This window comes from Budorcas taxicolor, chromosome 3, assembly GCF_023091745.1.
Source record: "Budorcas taxicolor isolate Tak-1 chromosome 3, Takin1.1, whole genome shotgun sequence".
NCBI lineage: Eukaryota > Metazoa > Chordata > Mammalia > Artiodactyla > Bovidae > Budorcas > Budorcas taxicolor.
The window spans coordinates 66,592,514-66,608,847 of NC_068912.1; the positions used below are offsets into that span (position 1 = coordinate 66,592,514).

General features: G+C 34.5%; 1 protein-coding gene across 1 annotated transcript in view; it reads right to left on the minus strand.

Moving 5' to 3' along the window:
- Positions 1-4,593: 4,593 nt before the first annotated feature.
- MIGA1 (mitoguardin 1) overlaps positions 4,594-16,334 on the minus strand; it is a 72,990-nt gene continuing 61,249 nt past the window's right edge. Inside the window, exons 9-16 of the mRNA XM_052636978.1 lie at positions 15,151-15,269; positions 14,829-14,901; positions 14,053-14,139; positions 12,136-12,234; positions 10,575-10,709; positions 9,192-9,245; positions 6,826-6,942; positions 4,594-4,812 (exon numbers count right to left, since the gene is read on the minus strand). Of these exons, the coding sequence (XP_052492938.1) occupies positions 4,594-4,812; positions 6,826-6,942; positions 9,192-9,245; positions 10,575-10,709; positions 12,136-12,234; positions 14,053-14,139; positions 14,829-14,901; positions 15,151-15,269 (903 nt within the window). The remainder of the gene's footprint in view (positions 4,813-6,825; positions 6,943-9,191; positions 9,246-10,574; positions 10,710-12,135; positions 12,235-14,052; positions 14,140-14,828; positions 14,902-15,150; positions 15,270-16,334) is intronic.

The window sequence follows — 16,334 nt, forward strand, 5'->3', positions numbered from 1 at the left end:
GGACTACAGAATGCGGGGTGTAGGAAGCGACACTACATAAAAACAGAAGTCAGAGCAGTGCAGGAACAAGAGACACAGTGTCTAAACCAAGGGCGGTTTTAACGATTTCCAGCGAAGCTCTACAAATGGTGTGAACAACTGGACGTCCCAGGCGCTGCAGTTGTAAAGAATCTGCCTGCCAATGCCAGAGACCCAGAAGACGTAGGTTCAGTCTCCGAGTCAGGAAGATCTCCTGGAGAAGGGAACGGCAACCCATTCCAGTATTCTTCCCTGGGAAATCCCATGGATGGATGAGCCTGGCTGGCTACAGTCCATGGGGTCGCAAAGAGTCAGACACACTGAGAGACTAACACCTGTGAGCATGCGAACAATGAAGACACCGAGATGCTTGTAGAGAAGCATTTTAAACAAACATAATCATTCGGAGAGATGTATTTAAAGTGCAAAATATTAAGTTCACATAGCACAGTCAATGAAAATGGCATGAGATAACAGAAGGATGGCAGACAGCAAAGCAAACGGAAGATGATATGGAGACACAGATCTAGTTTTCCATTCTGTCTCCAACCTCAAACCCTTGCTAGCAAAAAGTTTAACTCCTATTTATATGATTTGCTTATTAATATACTTAAGTTTATGTCTAACTTAAGAGTCTAAAGATATAGCTATATACATTTACCTAGCCTGTACATGTTTGTTCTAAAACAAACCTCTTCATTAAAAATCCCAAATCAAAATACTGTTTTTATAACCAAAAAAGCCTTCTCTCCATCTGGTATCATCAGCGGTATCCAGGCAGCATCCCTCTCCTTAAGTAAATGTATCTGAACCCCTACCAAGTGGTGGGCAAGGGGCATGTATGTCTGAATAGGGAAGGATGCATGTCCATCAATATGATAGATTCATATTGAGATTGATGGCAATTTTAACCATAACCCTTGAAATTATTAATTTAAAAAACCCCACAAGTACTTTACCTTTATTCACCATGAAACTGTTTTCTCTCCCAGTTAGTATGTAAAGGAAACATATACTTTCACACTTGATTTCAGCACTTCTGCACTGTTCTATATTCTCCATGCCTATATATGTGGTCTTATGGAGTCTGAAAGTTTCCATAGGGTACGCAGGATTTAATGAGACAAGTGTGACCCTGCAAATTATAAGTATTGTATAAAGTACTCAATACATCAGTAAGATGTACCATCACTTTTTTATTTGGCAATACAGAAATACCATGTTACAGTGCTTATTTTGGCTAAAGAGTCAGTGCTATTTTTTTTTCTGCTACCGTAGTGTTTTACTTTTACATAAATTAATGAATGCAGTCTTTACACTTAAGAAATAGACACACTTACAGATTTCAGCCAAGTGAAGCTAATACACAGCTGTTCTCAAACTAAGCAAAACAATAATATAAACACAACTAACAAAGAAAGGATGCCCTTATTTCCATTAATCACAGATTATATAAATTCTTCAGTTTCACGTACAGAGATATTTCTAAATTTGCTTAATCCAAGCAAAAAAAAATTTTTTTTAATTCCGTGTCATTCTTATAATCACTTTGAAATGTATTGACATATTCCAAATAACTCCCTAATATGTGTTCACTAAAAATAAAAGCAAGTTAGGTTATGAACATAATTTGAAATTTCTGATTATGAAAGGTCACAGAGAAGTATGTTAAATGTTACTTTGGCATTTCTATCTCATAGGTTTAAAGGAATGATAAGCTAAAGAATTCTTTTTAATGCAGATAATCATCCGTAGGCAATCAGTTAAGTGGAAAATATTACATCTTAAGGCAAGAAAAAGTTTGCAAATATTTTTTATAAAGTCAGTTAATTGAAAAAATTAATATAATCAAACAGATGCAAATAAAAAATACTTATGGGAAGGAAAAAGTTCTTTGGCGCTGACTGTAACAGTATGAAAAACTTGCCTTCTTTTTAAAAAAGAATCATTTTGACATTTAATAAACATATTGTAATCCTTCAAGAATAACTAGCCTTTTAGTTGAACAAAGATGTAAAGAAACCAAAGGAGAAAGAAAAATTATCAAATAGAAATCACCTGAACACTTACTTTTTTTCTTCCAGAAAATAGGAGGAAAAAAAAATCCATTTTCTCATGATTAATTCAAGGTTTTCAGATAGTAGGATTCATGGTGGCAAAGGCAATTTTCTGATAATACTACCATGAGTAAGTGTTAAACGGTTTTATCCTAAAAGGCTCTAGACCAGTTTACTTACTTTATATTTTTAAAACATTGCTTTATCTGTTCAACTCAATTTCAAGGCAAATTGGAATTGGAACATACACCTTAAGTACTCTTCAGTGGTTAGAAACATTTTTAAGAGATGTTTCTTTACAAAAGTCAAGTTTCTTCCCTTACAATAGAGAGGGTTTTTTTTATACCCATTACCCTAAAAATCTATTTGGTCATTTTTGTCTCTTGTGTCAAAGGCCACAAAGAAAGCATCTTACTAAAGTAGTAGCTTCTGAACTGACCAGAAACTAATCAACCTTAAGCACTGAACATGACAAACCAATCTCTTAAACATGGACAATTTTTTTTTTAAGGTAAAGTATAAAAGAGAAAAATACAAATTCTGGAAAGCCATTCATTTTATCTGATGAAATAAATTCCCCAGAGTTGTTTCATGTACTAGCAGCATTATTAAATAGTGCAATTCTTTGAAAGAGATTTCGAACAATATTTTACTCAAATAAAAAAGTAATTAAGTTTACTTATAGCTTTGTTTATAAAACCACAGCTTAAAACATTCAGTCCTTCAAACAGGAAAATTAACCTAAGCAATAACTATCTTGCTTACATAATAATAGGGATGGGTATGTGCAGACATATGTATATGTATGAATCTTTCAAGGTCAGTGGTACCTCAACAAGAAACCAAAACACAGAATTTAAATTAAAAAATGAAATACAAAATACTATATAATGGAAATTTTAGCTTTGATACATCTAAAGATATTCCTCCATTAATAATAAGAATTATGAACAGTCAAGTATTAAATTAAGAATACATGTAAGAAGAATCCAGGAGCTACATACTCAAAAAATATTACAGCAATATTTCATATTGTTTAATGCTGTAACCTACACACTATGGAATATAGTACATGCAACTAGCATAAAGATTCTGAATCTATTTTGTAACTAATATTACATAAATATGGCACATACATAGACTTAAAACCTTAAACGATTATGCTTCTTTCCCCACTTTCCATTTTCTACTCATTAATCAGAAACTAGGCACTTTAATCTAAAAATACATTTAAAAATATATATTTTAGATCCTTCTGGATAACTCATTCCCAAAATGAATAAAGATCACTTTAGGAGCAAAATCAACAAATCTAATCCATTGTTATACTGAGCCAGCCACTCTAAGTAAGTGGGATATAATTTACACACAAAATTAAAACAACTGTGAAAGTATCTAATATACTCCAGACCCTTATTCATACAAACAACCTATTTGTTCATATATTTATCACAAAGGACAAGAAAACATACTTCCATACCATTAAAAAATATTTTGTTCTATATTCAGGGGAAAAAAAATCTTCTTTAAGACCTCCCTAAGATTCAAAGTGTCAATGAATATTTTAAAAATATGGGCATAATATGACAAACTCTCAAGTGTGCTAAGTTCTCTATGAAATAACTAAAAGCTAGTTTTTTAGAAGGAGAAAGAAGAAATGATTTTACTAAGTCAAAATTAATAGTTTAGGATGTTGAGAGATAGTCTCAAAAATACATGGGAGAAATTTTAATTGCTGTCATAGTTAATAAATGATATATTTTTAATCAACATTCATTCAAGGGAAATGCTCTTATCTATACCAAGATAAAAGAAATTTCTTCAGTCTCTCTATTGTAACTTATGGGACCAATAGTAATATATTTTGGAAACTTTAGTAAATCTAATATAAACTTGTAAACTTCTCAGTGGCAATTCATTTAAATGTTTTATAACAATACTCAGCCATTACAATTTCTTTGATTCAAATACTTAAGCAAATGCACAAGCAATAACATAAGCGTACATATTAAACACCACTACTGCCTAAACTAGATTAAACAACGAACAACTTTACAATTAAAAATACATTTTCAGGCAAAGTTAAGTTCATTGACACTAGGAGTAATATATTCTTGCATGTGTGGGCCATAAACGTCTTGGCTAAAGTACGTATCTTCAAGGTGTGAAGCATAAAAACATAGCTTTTGAGAATGAAACTGGACATTTCAGACAGCTTGAAGACAACAAATCGATTAATTCCCACATACTGGTTTCAATTCAAGCAATATTTCTATAAAATAAACAACATTTCACAACAATTATTACCTAAAAGCTTGTAAAAAGACACTTTGGATACACTACACAGGGATTCAAAGACAGAACTTCTGTGTAAGTACAGTACAATCACTCATTCTTCACAAGGTTTTTTTAATCCTCCCTGAGTCCATATCCACCAATTCTGTAATATATGTTACAAAATTAACAGTTACCTTAAAATATTTCATAGCACACTCAAACTGTCTGATTTTTATGGTACTTATTGTACTTTGGCTTCTAATAGGCCACTGGGCATAACAGGAACATGACTATTTAAACAGCTACTTGTATGCCTCAGTGCATCAGCTCCAAGACAGGCCATTAAAAGTTCAGTGCGGCGAACAAGCAACTGCATGAGGTCTTCAGCTAGAGACTCTATACTGGAATAGCGCACCTTCTCAAAATCAAAAATGTCTTTGAGAAAGAAAAGAACTTGATTCTGGAAGATGAACACAAAACAAATTGGCACTTGTTAGACCAAAATTATATTAAATCCAAATAGTTAATAATATTGTAACAAATGTTGAATTAGGAGTCACTTCCACTACTAATTTCAAATCTCAGTGGAAAAGTGTTTCAACTTTTTTGGAAGGTCTTTTCTTTTTCGGTAAAATAAGGGCTAGTTACTTCCCTGGTGGCTCAGAGGTTAAAGCGTCTGCCTCCAATGTGGGAAACCCGGGTTCAATCCCTGGGTCGGGAAGATCCCGTGGAGAAGGAAATGGCAACCCACTCCAGTATTCTTACCTGGAGAATCCCATGGACAGAGGAGCTTGGTAGGCTACAGTCAACGGGGTCACAAAGAGTCGGACACGACTGAGTGACTTCACTTTCACGTTCACTTCACTACTTGTTTTGACTACTCATGGCTGACGTAACGGTCAACAACCAAAAAAGAGCTCTCTGAGAAATGCCTGTAAACACTAGAACACTATATAAATGTAAGGGTCTACTATTATTAGTCCATTCCCAATAACTGAAGTTTTCAGTGTTACCTATGAGCACTGGTACCATTTGAAGACAGAAGAGTAAACTATTTCCAATAAATATAAATTCCAAATGTCTATTTTTCTGTGCCAAAAAAAGTTAAGACGTGAAAAATAAAAATAATTTCAGGTCTCACATCAGTGGAAGATGGTGAAGGATATTTCATTTCAGTAACTTAATACTTGGGCTAAAACTCATTTTAAGCATCTTGTATACTACTAAGTATTAAGTCTCAGGTTGTTATGTTGTGATGGAAAAAAGTATTTCCAAAGAGCAACAACAAGAAAACAAACAAACAGGAATATTTAATTTCTATCCTACAGAAAACCACATGTTATGTGTGTTAGTCACTCACACACAGCCTGCCAGGCTCTTCTGTCCATGGAATTCTCCAGGCAAGAATACTGGAGTGGGTTGCCATTTCCTTCTCCAGGGGATCTTCCGGCATCAAATCCATTTCTCCTGCATTGTAGCCGGATGCTTTAACATCTGAGCTACTAGGGAAGCTCCAGAAATCAAATGTTAAGAAGTACTAAGAAGGCACATCATAGATTTCAATGGATTTTATATCTGGGAAGGGTTGTTGGCAATCAACTTGTCCAGTACCCTCATTTCACAGATGATAAGGAGGAGAACAAAGCATGATTTGCCCACAGTCACGAATGTCCATTAAGGGTAGACAATTCCCAGTCCAAAGTTTTCCCACTAAACACCCACCTTACAGTTGAGAGGTCAAGTAAATGCATCAAAGATGTATGAGTTTTCAATGACAGTTTAAAAAAAAAAAAAAAAGTCCTAAGCTATTTACATAAATGCTACATTAATAGCACATAAACAAAATAATTTAATTTTTAAAATGAAAGGTAGAGAGAAACATCCAAAACTCCAAATATCAAAAACTTTCAAATTTATATTAGATTATGTTTACTTTTATTTGCTCCTTTAAACTCAGCCTAAATTAAGGACTATTAAATAGTGATACTTTTATTGGCACTGTGCCAGGCAGAAAATTCTGCAACAAGATGCAATTTGTGCTTTGGTCAATTTAAATTGCTGATATTAGAATACCATTTTAAACTCCCATCTTCTTTCTTATAGCTAGGATTTTATCATTCACATTATTTTGAACCAGAACTTATTTTTAAACTGCTACATGTGCAATAAAATAGGTATCATTTGTTTTACAAATTTCAAAAGCGTCCGGCATGAAGAATTATCTATAGCAACTTGTTTAACATTGTAACACATATGAAAACATGTATCCATTACAGAAGGAATTGATATGGTGAATGGAACTGTTGTCTCTTCTCCAGGATAAAGCACAGATCTATATAAAACCGTTCCACTGGCATGGATGACTTTTATAAGTTTATATTTAAATAACATTCTTTCCTCTACAAAAGCAAAAAGGAACAGTAAAACTTTTTTTCAATTTAGAAAAAACAAATGATTCAATGACTGAACATACCTTGAAGAAGCAACATAAATCATATAGAGAATTTCTAGGACCCAAAAAGCCCCAGGCTAGGACAGGGCTGATCTGCTCACAAATGGCATAAAAGTGGGCAAAAAATCCATCTGGGATCTGTTGCAAAATAAAGGAGAAACAAATTATTTTTGCCTTCCTGCATTTGCTTGCTAGCCATCATATGACCAGCTCTTTTTGAGGACAGACCAAGGGTCAATGATAAGCCAGTCTAATAAACTTACAAGGAACAGTTAGGAGTCACAGAATGTTTTAGGAACCTTTCATAATCTATCCAACAATTTCAATGTGCTGAAAACATTACTTCTTAAAGACATTTTCACCTCATAAAAAAGAAATCACAGTGCTGTAACCAAGCAATAACAATAATGCTACAATGTTCCTTAGCAGTACAATTTTTAGGATTAATGAGACTACCATGGTTTTAGCTAGTTCAGTAGAATTGAAGAACTTCTACTCACTTACTGAGATTATCCGAAAAAGACTAAAATAAAATTTACATTGATTAAGTACCTATTATATTCAAGATAATGAGCTAAGTTCTACTTAATTTAATAAAATGTTCCTGAAAAAGTAGGTCATGTTAACATCATTATCACTCATAAAAAGTGAGACTTCAGAGGGGTTATAAAAGCTATCCTAACTCACAAATTTAAGCAAAGGCCAAAAGGTTTTCATGGATACATTGACAATAGTCTAAGAGATGTTCTACATCTATTAAAATTCTGAATCCTATATTTATATTAACTATACTAGGAATTCAGACAGGTAAGAAGTTAGCACAGGCACCAGGGAGTAATGTAACCTGAACTCAACAGTAGGTTAAGAATTATTTAAGCACAGAGGATAGAGTATGGCATTCCAGGTATAGGAAATAGTTCACCAAGAGGTGAAATATATAGGCATCTGTGGGTACATGAAGAACAGTAGTCCAAGGCACAAGATTTATATTAAGAAGAAATAAGGTTAGGTATAATAATAATAACATTATTAATAATATTCTATAATAATTGCTATTATTATGGATACTACTATTTATTAAACTTTTATATATTTACTTTTTTTATATATTTACTCTTTTAATTTTTATGTTTTACCTCCTTTCATCTTTACAGCAGCTTTATGAGGCAAGTATTAATTCCATTTTGCAAGTAGGAAAACTGAAGGTCAGCTGACAGTAACTTACCTATGATCACACCAGTGAATATGAAAATCAAACCCAAGTCTACAAGTCTGTTCCCCAGCCCTAAACCAGTGTTTCTCAAACATTAGAGTTTCTAGTCATCTTTGGGGAACTTGTTTAAAACACAGGGTCTTTGGAATCATTTTTTGTACAATTTTTTTTCTTCCTTTTTTTTGGCTGTGCTGCCCGGCATGCAGGGTCCTAGTCCCTGGACCAGGGGTTGAACCTGTGCCCCCTGCAGTGGAAGCATGGAGTCTTAACCACTGGACTGCAAGGGAAGTCCCTCATTTTTTATGCAATTTTTAAAGGTTACATTACACTTACAGTTATTACAAAATATTAGCTACATTCCCCATGTTTTACAATACATCCCTGTTCAACATCTTTTAAACCACAATTATTCAAATATATGGTCTCCAGAATTATTTGTAACAAGCACCCCTCTGCAGATACTGTGAGGACTATGTTCAAACACACTGCCCTCAGAAATACTATCTCAAAGTTATAAGGCTCAGGCTTAGAAATATGGACATGATAAAATACTATAGGTCAGTGGGCAAGTAATAAAAAAATAATAATGATAACCAACACTTGCATAATGTACTATGCCAAGCACTACTCTAAGCACTTTGATCCTAACAAAAGACCCTACAAGGTAGATACTATGCTCTTCTTTAGAGATGAGGAAACTAAGGCATAGGAAGGTTAAGACTTGCCCCAGGTCATGGCTGACAAGTGGCATTTGGAACCAGTCTCACTCGAGTCCATCCTTTACCAAAGGAGTGTGTGGCGAGAGCAGTGTGTGGAGGGTGAGATGGGCTGGAGGGTGTGCAGTGCGGGCACAGGATATAGACTTTGAGGTGATTTTTGGAGTTAAATAAAGCAGCTTTAAGAATCAATCATCATTTCTCAATGGGATTACACAAAATAACATCCACTATGTTAAACAATTTTTTAAATCTTGTAATATCATTAAGTGAAAAAACATAAAGCAAAAACTCTGTTCCCAACTTCAAAACCAGAGAACCCAACCCAGTGCCAACAGATCACTCATCGAGCTTGAAGGACAGGGCTTATGAGCTGCCATCCCCCGCCGAAAACACGCAGACGCTCCTTCAACAAGAGCCTCAGATTATGAAGAAGTCCAAGACGTGATGCGTTTTACCTTCATCTGTTGCCTTTTCTGTTTCAACACTGACCAACAACTTGAAGCCACAGCCTAAATATATACACAGGAGAAAAAGCAAAATTTAAATGAATAATTTTATGAACTTTCCATTTAAAAAAGAGTGACTTTTATTAGAAATTCAAAGTTAAAAGGTCAAAACTGTTTAAAAAATTAACTAAAAAGAACTAGTTCATGTTCTTTCCATTGTTTGTAAATATTAATGAAAAGGTATTTATAAATTTTAAAATTAAATTCAAAGCCACTGACACAGAAAGGCTGAACTCTGCTGCCAAGGAACTCAGTCATTAAATTCAAGTAACATTTTTTCCTCAAGAATTGTAGTAGTGCTGGAAATAGTTATAAGTTGAGCCAGAAGTTTTATTCAAATAAAGAACTAAGAGACATCCCTAATAACAGGAACTAAAACACCCAAGTGGATTCTGAAGAAAACTGACCCTACTGTGGCATGACCTAACTTTGATCAAGGTCACTGTCCCAAAGCAGTTACAGAAATGGAGAACATCCACCTTTTATGGTTAAAACATACTTTGAGGGAAAAGTGGATTTATGAAAAAATGCTTTAAAATGTAGTATCAGGCATTTCCAAAATAACTGTGAAATACCCAATTGAAACTTTTTTTAGTTTTCTAAAGATTTAAACTTTCACTAATTCCACCTACTTCAAGGTACACACTTCAGCCCAACAAAAAAAAAAAGTGAAATAGAAATCTGAGTACAAAAAACAACAGAAACTAAAAATATCCAAAGCATACAATACAGTTTAAACCCATTTTATTTTTGCACATTCTTATTTTTTTCTACCTTAATCATCTTTGTGTGTGTGTAGGGGGGAGGGGTTTGCAAGTCCATGCCTGGGGTTCTTCATTCCTTGACCAGGGATTGAACCTAGGCCTTCTGGCACTGAGAGTGTGGAATCCTAACCACTGGACCACCAGGGGATTCCCTTCTACTTGAATTTTTTATAGTATTTGGGAACAAGCAGCTCTGTATTTTCCTCCAAAAAAATATATATCATCTTTTCACTGAAACTGCTACATTTTTATTTAGCCATAGAGTCATTTCAATTACAATTTTTTGTTAGGCCTGACCTAGTTTGAAACCCGTGTTTTTTGAGATCTAAAGAAATACTGGGTCCTCAAAGTCAAGGCAGGGACTGATAGACGAGCCCAAAGGAAAATTTCACTTTCATATGTTATATATCATACACATCTGATCCCAATATCAAAGGATGAGCTCAGTTTCCATAACAGTCATTCTACAGGCAGACATATATTTATATATATTAATCTTATTCATCTTCTCAGCTCTGACTACTTTTTTATCAAATTTAAATGTTGAGAAACGTGAACCATCACTTACAGTTTCTTTGAAGGAGGAGTTTAGCCAGCGATTATTTACTACATTCTGTATGGATGTAGGTGGGTTTTCTAAATCTTCAAAGGAATCCATTAATATAAAATCCAAAACAACATCATAAAAGTTTAGATTTTGTACCTGTATTAAATTGTAAGTTAAATAGAAATTATTATTACAGAGAGCTGAAATAAAGTCTGAGTGAGGGCTTCATATATGGCAACAGCAGCGCGTTTTTAGTTGAATCAGGTTAAAAGAGGAGAGACAACACTGAAAACAACTCACAACCAAAAACTGTAATTCACGTGTTAGTTGTTCCTTCCTAGATCCCATCAGGTGAAATTAATCTCTCCCTCCACTCTGTTCTAGGAGTCCTTTGTCCATGCTTTTATTATGGTATCTACAGGCTCTTTCTGCTCTGTCATTTTTGTGAAAGTCACTCAGTTGTGTCCGACTCTTTGCGACTCGGAATTCTCTAGGCCGGAATACTGGAGTGGGTAGCCTTTCCCTTCTCTAGGGGATCCTCCCAACCCAGGGATTGAACCCAGGTCTCCAGCATTGCAGGCATATTCTTTATCAGCTGAGCCACAGGGGAAGCCTGTCATTTAGTTACTGGTATATCTGCCTGTCTTCTCCACCACATTATGAATCTCTTACTCTCTCACTCATGCAGACTGTATTGTACTATATGCTATACCACGTGTGAACTAGATACTGAGAGGTTCTTAACTGAGTGAAGGAACACCAGAGAAAGAAGGACTGTGAAGACTGTGCCTCTGTGTTTCGGCATCTACTGTTTTCTCTGCCAAGAAAGCCTTACAATGAGAAAGCCCCTTGCAAACTCATTCTTTAAGCTTCCATTACAACAAAATATTCCAGGCTCATCACATGCTTTTTGTATTCTAGCGCTGAAATCAGCCAAATTTCCAAGCAGTCCTAGTTCCTTTTAGCGGAGAGTGGGACTTAGAAGCCGAGATCTGTGTGTTAGGGATAATTTCCTTTGAGGTGTTCTTGCTCCCAGACCCTCTCTGTGAATAGAGTTAGTAAGTTTATGTACGTTTACGTATATGCAAACCTTCCTATTTATTTCTCTATTTAGTAAACTATGAATTCACGCTAATAGCTCCAATTCCAACCCTAGCTTTTTATACCTCACTTCTCTAATCATGAGAAATCTCACTGATTATTCTCAATATATCTATTTTTGTTTGATCCTGTATATGTAGCCAGTCCCCCATCTCCCGAGCTGCCACTATCCTATCTGAAACCACCCTTACACAGGTTACCATTACCACTCTGCTAAAGGCTCTGCTCATTGAGTTTTGGAAGGAAGGAAAAAGCATAAGAAGGAACAAAGGTTTTTGTTTTTTTTTAAATATACTATTTTCAATTGTTGCCCTAATGTATAAAGACTGTGGTTGCTATTGTTTACGACTGTATCATAATCACCATCACAAAATTGGTTTTACTGTCATTTAACAAGGACAAGGAAACAGTGGCCTCAAATTATGTAAATATTATATATAAATAATGAAAGGGGATAAATATTATAAAAAATCTGACTTACTCCTCTAGCAGCAAGTTCCATTTCAGTATTATCCCAGTGATCAGTCTGCTCTAAAAAATAGATCATTTCATCAAAAACATCTTCAAACTTCTTTGGATTCTGCAGAAGAAAACACACTTTAATCTTAATCTCAACTTTATAACAATGCTCAAACCCTCAAAGTAAATATACTCTTCAAGTAAGCTTGTAGGATCTTCATTCTATTAGGTAACAATTAAAACATTTTCAAGGTATGCCATATTTGTTTGGTTTATTTTGTTAGTCCAACATTCTGCAGAAGTCAAGACTAAGAATGTAAGTAAAATGTCATAAGCAAATGCTTACTACTCAAATATATGTGCTTATTTAGGTTAGTCCTTAAGATGAAAACTTGGTTACAGAAGATACTATGTGACGCTTTTGATAGAGTTCTATTCCTTTCGGAGGAACTCTAGTTCAAATCATACTCTAATTCAAATCAATGGGTTTATCAGCCTTGGGAAGGCCAAGAAAGATTTATATTGGGTTTACTGTCTTTCTGCCTGCAATGAGGGAGACCTGGGTTCGATCCCTGGGTCAGGAAGATCCTCTGGAGAAGGGCATGACAACCCACTCGAGTATTCTTGCCTGGAGAAATCCATGGACAGAGGAGCCTAGCAGGCTCCAGTCCATGGGGTCACAAAGATTCACACAGGACTGAGCAACCAACACTGTCTTTCTAGTGGTGGCAATCTGATAGGCGGAACAGGCTACTATGTTTTGTTTATTATTAGTTTTAAAATCTTTTGGCCTCGTAGCATGTGGGATCTTAAGTTCCCTGACCAGATATGGAACCCACACCCCCTGCATTGGAATCTCAGAGTCTTAACCACTGGACTGTCAGGGAAGTCCTATTGTGCTATTTTAATTTGAATTTATTTGACTATAATACTATGGAACTTTTTCATATAATTATTAAATATTCTGTTTCTTTTGTTTGTTTGTTTTTTTAAAAAAAGATTTACATTGGAAATTATAAGTAGTTAATATGATCCTAAATTTATACTGGGCTTCCCTGGTGGCTCAGTGGTAAAGAATCTGCCTGCCAATGCAGGAGACGTGGGTTCAATCCATGGGTCAGAAGATCCCCAGGAGATGGAATGGCCACCCACTCCAGCATTCTTGCTGGGAAATCCCATGGAAAGAGGAGTCTGGAGGGCTACCGTATCCTGTAGAGTCAGACACGACTTAGCAACTAAACTGCAAATTTATATAGCACTTTTAAAATATGTTTTCCTATTTATCACTTATTTAATCATCGTAAGAACTCTGAAATAGGGTACCATAAATATAATTCTATTATACAAATGAGGGAACTGAGGTTCAAGGGGATTGTGTTTGAAAACCAGGTGTTCAAATGGCTCAGGGAAAGTCTGTTTGAGGTTTCTTTTTTTCCATCATCTAGACACATCCTGCATAAATGAAAAGTGGTTCCTTACAGTATTAATAAAATTCTTGCCATTGCTTCTGCCTTATTCAGACCCACGAAGATGAGTAAGAGTGAGAGGCAGTTCAGTTTGTATTTCCAGATTTCTGAGATCTACACTATTTCCTAGGACCTTCTTACTGAACAGGATTGAGGGAGGCATAAGAAAAGAGGTATCAGAAATAATAATAGTGGTGGCCATATAGCTGATTTAATGATAATTCTTACCATGACATTAACAGATTTTTTAATCTGTGAATATATTCATCAACTTGCTCAAAACTGTATGAACTTTATACACAGAAGATAAATCAACCCAAGCAGAAATACTTTGGGGGTTATTTATTTTTAGTATGTGAATTTTTACAAATATCTAAAAAAACATTTTCTTCTATTAAAAATTTAATGATTTTAATCATCAGTTCAATTGAAATAATAACAATAAAATAAACTTGCTAACAAAACAAGTTTACCTTTCGTGCTTTTACAATTAACGCTGACAAAATTTTCCTTCCACTCTCAGCAAGGAATATCCTGTTGGCTGTTTCTGAAAGAATTACCTGAAAAATATCCATCCCCAAAGAAAAAAGGAAACCTATAGTTAATTTGAATGGATATCTGACTTTATAGCACATGTATGTACAAATAACCCTAATACAGTTAATACATGGTATATGGTACTATTTCAGCAGGTACACCACAGGAATTAAAAAGTCCCTAAGTAACTAGAATAAAAAGAGCTCTTGAACAGAAAATTTTAAAAGATTAAAGGGAGATAAATCTGAATTTAAATTTGTTCAATTTAATATGTGAAAAATTTGAAATAACTACACAACTCTAGAACAGAAAAATAAAGAGAATTTTGTTGTTAAACGACCTTATTTTACCTTAGGAAATTGGTGGTTTTACAACTGAGTCAAGTGAAAAACATTCTAGAACACATACTAATTGATAATAAGAAAAAGGACTTATATTCTAAGCAGTTATTTGTACAGACACATCTCTAGCATCAAAATATTGTATTGTGACAAAATGTGGTAGACCCAGGAAGTTACAGGAGAGGATGACAAATGAAGACAAATGACGGGAGACAGCAGGGAGGAAAAATAAACAGTACTTTTTATTTGCCATTACAAATAAGGATAATAAAGAGCAAAGAGCTGTCCTGTTTATATTCACCTGGACTCTATAGCATGAGGGTGGGGATGAGTGGCTGGATGAAGTCACTTAATGTTAAAAAAAAAAATACCTGAAAAGCCTGTCGAATACAGTGAAGTTTGGCAAGAAAATCACTGTCTCCTAGGCACTCCAACATTTCAGTTCTAAGTAATAAACAGGGGAGACAACTGTTAAAGTGCATTTAAGATCAAGCCTACTACTACAAGTTTGGAATAAGGCTTAACCTCAGGACCTTAATAAAAAACACATGTCTTTTCAATACTGACAAAATACATTAAAAAATTGTGTTGAGCCTAAAAACATTTTCCCCCTATTCTCATAAATATTTTAAACAAATATCAGGAAACATATCAACAGCATCTTAATATTTTTCATAAACATAAGCATGATACCTAAGCACTCTCGAGTAAATTTTTCCTTCTTCAACTAAGCGCATGGCCTCTTCGTAAAAAGGGCAGTGGCAAAGGGACTCCAGGCTGTAGGTATGCCGCACTTCTTTGTGCTCTGCAAGCTAAGAATACAGTGTGTTAACACAGACTACACTGATACAGGATGAAAAATTATAAAAAATAAAAAATAGGATCTTACTAATATACTCAATCTGATTAAAATATGAAAATAATTCAGCAAGATTTTACAGCTAGTAAAATCTGAATTCGTTTTATTTCAAAATTCAGTTGTAAGGAGTAAAACTTTATAACAAGCTTAGTTTATTTTGAATCCAACTACTTAAATTCACAGAGTGTACAGAAAAGCAGTATTTCACAGCTCATCAACAATAATAATTGATGATGAAGCACTGGAAAAAAAAGAGAACTTTTTATCATCCAAAGAATGCTTTAAAGTATTATAACTCATGATTGTATATTAAGTAAAACTTTCTACAAAAATACTGTAATAATCTCAACTTGGTGAATTCTAGGGAATTTTTTTTCTTATGTGTATCTTTGATTAACATTTGTATAACTGAAAAATAGTCATGTACTCTGGCTAGCATAACAACTCTACAAATGGAACTTCAGCCTTCTGACAGTTCATTAAAAAATAACTGTAAACACTACAGAGTTGCCAGCTAAGCAGGAAAACTCCAGAGCAATTTTATTTTTCAATACCAGGTGATCCACTTAAATAGAATGCTGTAGGAGTTTTTGGTTTTTAAAAATAAAATAAACTACACCTTATTGAGATATAATTCACATACTATAAAATTCACCCATTTAAGTATGCAATTCAGTGGTTTTTAGTACATTCACTGGGTTATGCAATCAACACCACTTTGCAATTTCAAAATATTTTTATGCTATGCCAACAAGAAACCCTCTGCCTGTTAGCAATCACTCCCCATCCCCCTTCTCTCCAGGCTCTGGGAACCAATAATTTTTCAGTGTCTGTGGAGTTTCCACTCTGGAGATATAGACAGATTTAAGTACATGCAGCATTTTGCATTTGGTTTCTTTCATGTAGCATCATGTTTCCAAGGTTCACCTATAAGGAAGCATATAACAGTACTCCATCCTTTTTTATGACTGAACTGTGTTGAGTATATCACATTTTGTTTATCCTTTCCACAGCTGAC